Genomic DNA, 6,386 nt, shown 5'->3' on the forward strand with positions numbered 1-6,386 from the left:
ACATAGGCCTCAGTGTAATATCATAGGCCTCAGTGTAATAACATAGGCCTCAGTGTATTACCATAGGCCTCAGTGTATTACCATAGGCCTCAGTGTAATAACATAGGCCTCAGTGTAATAACATAGGCCACAGGAGATGCTTTTGGTAATATGCTTAACAAAAAAAACAATTCTAAGAAAAGGTGTGTATGTGTCCCAAATATTCCCTATGTAGTGCACTACTTATCCCATTGGGCTCTGGTCAAAGGTAGTGCACTATACAGGGAATAGGATACCATTTGGTACATAATAGTAGTGTGTTGGCTTACGTTTCATGCGTGCCAAAGAAAAATATGGGATATTTATTAGCAGGTGGCTTGACAGCTCCCTCTGGAAGTTCATCAATCTAATGGGGGTAGAGAGAGAGAGTGATGTAGAGAGTGTGTGTGTGTGTGTGTGTGTGTGTGTGTGTGTGAGAGAGAGAGAGAGAGAGAGAGAGAGAGAGAGAGAGAGAGAGAGAGAGAGAGAGAGAGAGAGAGAGAGAGACTGTTATAACACTCAAGTCAGATGTATCTGTTCATGGGATCTCAAAAATGAACCCATAATACAAACTGCAACAGTGTATGTGAACTGCATTGTTAATTAACACACTTTAATATTTCAGTAAACAGTAGACTCATATCTTCAATGCTGTATGTTGGCTACATATTCCAAACAACAGAAATAAGAGTGTAAAGTGTCAGTATCTTGAAACAATGTTGCAGATGCTAGAACACTTGAGGCCAACAGTGTAATCAGAACGCTTACAATGTAACATTGTTGTTGGAAAGGGCTCACGCTCACCCGGTTACCTCAGGTCAAGTCTGACTGACTATAAAGGCTAGCTCTAGTATGCTATACCAAATCGCTGCTACACTAGCTAATTACTCTATAGGCCTATACAATTACAATCGCTTTGCATTCAAGGGAATTTGTGGAATGTTGAAAAGTAAAAACAGTACGTAAGGAAAAGACGGATTCAAAAATAGACGTAGTAGCACACCATTCAATAGCGCCCTCATTTCCTGACTGGAAAACACAGGGAAAATGTAAAGAATGGTAAACATAAGAATGACTGGTTATTGTGGTTTGCAGCGTATCAAAATAGCGACCCGCAATAGCTGAATATGTGATGAAGGGAGGTACACTGTGAACTAAGCACTTTGCTGCGAAAGACAAACACGCATGGTGAAGACGGTGGCGGCAAGAGCCCATCGCATATATCCCAAAGCATCGGCGGTATTGTCTCAGGCAACCCCGCCTCCCTGCTCTTCAGCTCGGCTGCATCACCTACTCACCCTCGCTGGCCAGTGTGGGTATCCCTTCATCTTCGCAAAAACCAAATCTCCTGCCTTGTACTCCCGCGGCCGTGGACGAGCCATAATGACTGTGTGCCAGCCTACTCCAATTTGAGATGAAAATAAATGAAGGTGTTTTAGTTCGGCCCTCAACAGAGATGGGAATTATCGACCATCAATGTTTTGATAGCAAGACTGCAGTTTACACGTAAATAAATAATTAAAGCAAAGGATAAGGCCTGGAAACGGTGCCTCATGCACGAAAATGTGTAGATCAGCGCAAGAATACAGGTACAAAACCTAAATCCCAACGTCGAGAAGCTGTCACTGTAGTCCTTAGAGAGCGTTAATAATAATAATCATTTAAAAAACGTCCTCAATAGTGGATGTATTAATTTAAAAAGGACAGCGGCATGGAGAACATGGACTCTCACCCAAATTATGCTACTCCTCAAATAGAGACAGAAAATATGGGTAATTCCTAGACTACTACATGACTAATTTCTTGCCTGTCCTTGCAAAGAGGCACAATTTAAAATGCAGTATTGTTTTCAATTACAGCCTACATTTTGAGTAGCCTGCAGGCTACTTAAATATGCTAAATAAATTATGGAAGAAAATAGGTCTGCCAGTGCCATAGGTGTCAAACTAACTCTAACACTGCCAAAGTATATGCAGCAATATACTACCTTGTGCAAAGAACACCGCGATTAAAGAGTCTGTAAGGAACTTTTGCTTCTGGGGGAGCTATTGATCCAAAAGGGGCCACTTAAAGAAATTCTGCCCAGATTATCTCATTGGATAGAAAGGGGCACACCTTCCCATGTACATGAGCAAAAGCTACAGTATATAGAGTGCCACAGTATGAGTCATAATACCCATAAAACCTAGCGGTCAAACAGGGAAATGGCTCCAACAATTTTCCCACCATTTATTTTCCCCTTGGGGTATTTAGAAACACTTAAAATAAGGGCTGTGTAAATCTCTCTAGGACAATGTGACTTTTATCAATATATTTGCCTGTATTTACCCCCCAAAATGAAATGCTAATTAGCTATCATAAGAACTACAAATGCCATGATAATCTGGACAAGACTGCCGAATCAAGGTAAAGGTACGAATCTCTGGATTAACTATCTAATGTTAGCTAAGTGTAGTAATGAATAATTTAGCTACATTTCTTTAAATGGACAATTCTTTGAACTGTTTTGTGCAAGTTTTAAATTGACACAATACCTGTTAGCAAAGGTGTCAGCTAGAGATGACGTGCAGGAGTTTGTAGGGATTTGTAATCTTGCATGACGTCTACTTTGATGCTAATTAGCATGTTCAAATCTGAGAGGAAATAGAGCCCAAAAAATATATTGATAAAAGTCACCTTGTCCGATAGAGATTTACATGGTTATCAAAACGTCACGCCAGGGTAAGCCTACACAAAACACAACCCTTATTTTAAGTGTTTCTAACATCCCCTATGGAAAAAATGAATAGTGGAAAAACAATTGGATCCATTTCCCTGTTTGACCGTTATGCTTTATGGGTATTATGACATCTCCACTGTGGGGCTCTACTGTTAGCATAAATATTCAGATTTTATGAGTTAATGAACCATGTAGACAATACCAAGGCCAAAATTGAAGGTTCACATTTAGCCAGCAACTTCTGTATAGCCTCTTTTAACAGATATTGATTGCATTTATCTGATTCAGGGGCCTGTTTAATTTTTTTTATTCCAGATTAAAATTATCCTGTGATTAGGTTGGGTTTTTGGTTAAAGCATGCACTGTGCTTCGGATTTAGGCCTATTCTGAATGGTTTAAGTGCTATAAAGAAAAGTGTTTATATGTAGAGTTTACAATGAACTATAACATATGTCCACATATGTTGTGTTTAATGGGGAAGGCACATGTACATCAAGCCATATAAAGACTAAGAGAGGAAGTCACACTCATCGAAAGATGTTCACTACAATCCAAGGTTACATAAATTCATGTTCAAACTCAAGAGGAAAATGTGAATCATGTGCATATATGTTTCAACCAGCAGATGGTAGTAAAACCTAAGCAATGCCAGAGAACCAAACCCTCATGGACAGCCAGCGCAGTTTCCCAGGAGTGTTTCAGTTCGATTCGACATTTACTACGTTGCGTGACGGTTTGTACTGAACGACACGTTCCCCAAAACGTTCGTCAACTTTCTTGAACAGACTTTGAGGTATATTTGCTCAGTTTGGTGGGTGTATCGGAGTGTGGCTTGAAACAATGAGTGACGTATGCGTATTTAAAAGGCAGTGGTGCATTTTGAACCCACAACCCAACCACTCCAGTTTTTTAAACTGGCCATACAGAACAGTAACGTTTCCGTTTAATTGAACGTTGCACTCCGTTTTTTGTACTGAACACAGGCCAAATGATAACGGCGCGGTTCCCGGACAGATTAAGCACAGTCAAAGATTGTCTATTATATTGACAAGATAGTTGATTGAACACTCTAACAATGGAAATACATGTCCTCAAATATGGAAGGCAGGTAGACAGGAGGCGAGATCTGGTGGGACCATTCTAGCCAATGAGAGGGCAGATACGTGTGCACACAGTCAATAGAGATAGAGGAAACTGAGCTGCACTTCCTAACCTCCTGCCCAATGAATGACCATATTAGAGACACATATTTCCCTCAGATCACACAGATCCACAAAGAATTCGAAAATAACCCAGATTTTGATAAACTCCCATATCTACTGGGTAAAATACCACAGTGTGCCATCACAGCAGCAAGATTTGTGACCTGTTGCCTCAAGAAAAGGTCAACCAGTGAAGAACAAACACCATTGTAAATACAACCCATATTTATGCTTATTTATTTTCCCTTTTGTACTTTAACCATTTGTGCATCGTTACAACACTGTATATATATATACATATATAATATGACATTTGTAATGTCTATATTCTTTTGGAACTTCTGTGAGTGTAATGTTTACTGTTAATTTTTATTTTCTATTTCACTTGTGTATATTATCTACTTCACTTGCTTTGGCAACGTTAACATATGTTTCCCTGCCAATAAAGCCCCTTGAATTGAATTGAGAGATAGAGGACTCATGTTTGTATCTGTGTCATTATAGCGTCTGTGACAGCATGGGCAGCATCATTGAGGCTGTCTTCATTTTATAGTACTCAGTTTTCTTCTTCTTCATTGGCTGATTGCGCCCAACTCATAGGAATCCCCACCCATTTGACTAATTCAAAATGGTCGAAGCCCTCAATGGCAATGGCAATATTAAAACAAGTTATATCAATGACGAGTCCTCTATCTCTATGACAACAGGCACAATTGTGATATAAAGTTGTTTTTCTTAAAGTTGCCAGAATGCCACGATCGTCCACTTATATCAGTGCATTCCTCGTAACAACCTAACCTTAACAAAACGTATATTCGATCAAAAAAGCTATACATAGCTAAATATACACTGCTCAAAAAAATAAAGGGAACACTTAAACAACACAATGTAACTCCAAGTCAATCACACTTCTGTGAAATCAAACTGTCCACTTAGGAAGCAACACTGATTGACAATACATTTCACATGCTGTTGTGTAAATGGAATAGACAAAAGGTGGAAATTATAGGCAATTAGCAAGACACCCCCAAAAAAGGAGTGATTCTGCAGGTGGTGATCACAGACCACTTCTCAGTTCCTATGCTTCCTGGCTGATGTTTTGGTCACTTTTGAATGCTGGCGGTGCTCTCACTCTAGTGGTAGCATGAGACGGAGTCTACAACCCACACAAGTGGCTCAGGTAGTGCAGTTCATCCAGGATGGCACATCAATGCGTGCTGTGGCAAAAAGGTTTGCTGTGTCTGTCAGCGTAGTGTCCAGAGCATGGAGGCGCTACCAGGAGACAGGCCAGTACATCAGGAGACGTGGAGGAGGCTGTAGGAGGGCAACAACCCAGCAGCAGGACCGCTACCTCCGCCTTTGTGCAAGGAGGTGCACTGCCAGAGCCCTGCAAAATGACCTCCAGCAGGCCACAAATGTGCATGTGTCAGCATATGGTCTCACAAGGGGTCTGAGGAGCTCATCTCGGTACCTATTGGCAGTCAGGCTACCTCTGGCGAGCACATGGAGGGCTGTGCGGCCCCACAAAGAAATGCCACCCCACACCATGACTGACCCATCGCCAAACCGGTCATGGTGGAGGATGTTGCAAGCAGCAGAACGTTCTCCACGGCGTCTCCAGACTCTGTCACATGTGCTCATGTGCTCAGTGTGAACCTGCTTTCATCTGTGAATAGCACAGGGCGCCAGTGGCGAATTTGCCAATCTTGGTGTTCTCTGGCAAATGCCAAACGTCCTGCACGGTGTTGGGCTGTAAGCACAACCCCCACCTATGGACGTCGGGCCCTCATACCACCCTCATGGAGTCTGTTTCTGACCGTTTGAGCAGACACATGCACATTTGTGGCCTGCTGGAGGTCATTTTGTAGGGCGCTGGCCGTGCACCTCCTTGCACAAAGGCGGAGTTAGCGGTCCTGCTGCTGGGTTGTTGCCCTCCTACGGCCTCCTTCACGTCTCCTGATGTACTGGCCTGTCTCCTGGTAGCGCCTCCATGCTCTGGACACTACGCTGACAGACACAGCAAACCTTTTTGCCACAGCACGCATTGATGTGCCATCCTGGATGAACTGCACTACCTGAGCCACTTGTGTGGGTTGTAGACTCCGTCTCATGCTACCACTAGAGTGAGAGCACCGCCAGCATTCAAAAGTGACCAAAACATCAGCCAGGAAGCATAGGAACTGAGAAGTGGTCTGTGATCACCACCTGCAGAATCACTCCTTTTTTGGGGGTGTCTTGCTAATTGCCTATAATTTCCACCTTTTGACTATTCCATTTGCACAACAGCATGTGAAATTTATTGTCAATCAGTGTTGCTTCCTAAGTGGACAGTTTGATTTCACAGAAGTGTGATTGACTTGGAGTTACATTGTGTTGTTTAAGTGTTCCCTTTATTTTTTTGAGCAGTGTATATATTTTAACCAAATTCGGCACTCTCTCATTGACCC

General features: G+C 42.1%; 1 protein-coding gene across 1 annotated transcript in view; it reads right to left on the minus strand.

The window, feature by feature from the left end:
• Positions 1 to 1,999, minus strand: part of hdgfl3 (HDGF like 3) — a gene marked incomplete in the record, with an annotated part of 14,094 nt that extends 12,095 nt beyond the window's left edge. Inside the window, 2 exon segments of the mRNA XM_055900025.1 lie at positions 309 to 385; positions 1,317 to 1,999. Of these exon segments, the coding sequence (XP_055756000.1) occupies positions 309 to 385; positions 1,317 to 1,400 (161 nt within the window).
• Positions 2,000 to 6,386: the final 4,387 nt, after the last annotated feature.

The sequence above is a fragment of the Salvelinus fontinalis genome, chromosome 35 (genome assembly GCF_029448725.1).
Source record: "Salvelinus fontinalis isolate EN_2023a chromosome 35, ASM2944872v1, whole genome shotgun sequence".
Taxonomy (NCBI): Eukaryota; Metazoa; Chordata; class Actinopteri; order Salmoniformes; family Salmonidae; genus Salvelinus; species Salvelinus fontinalis.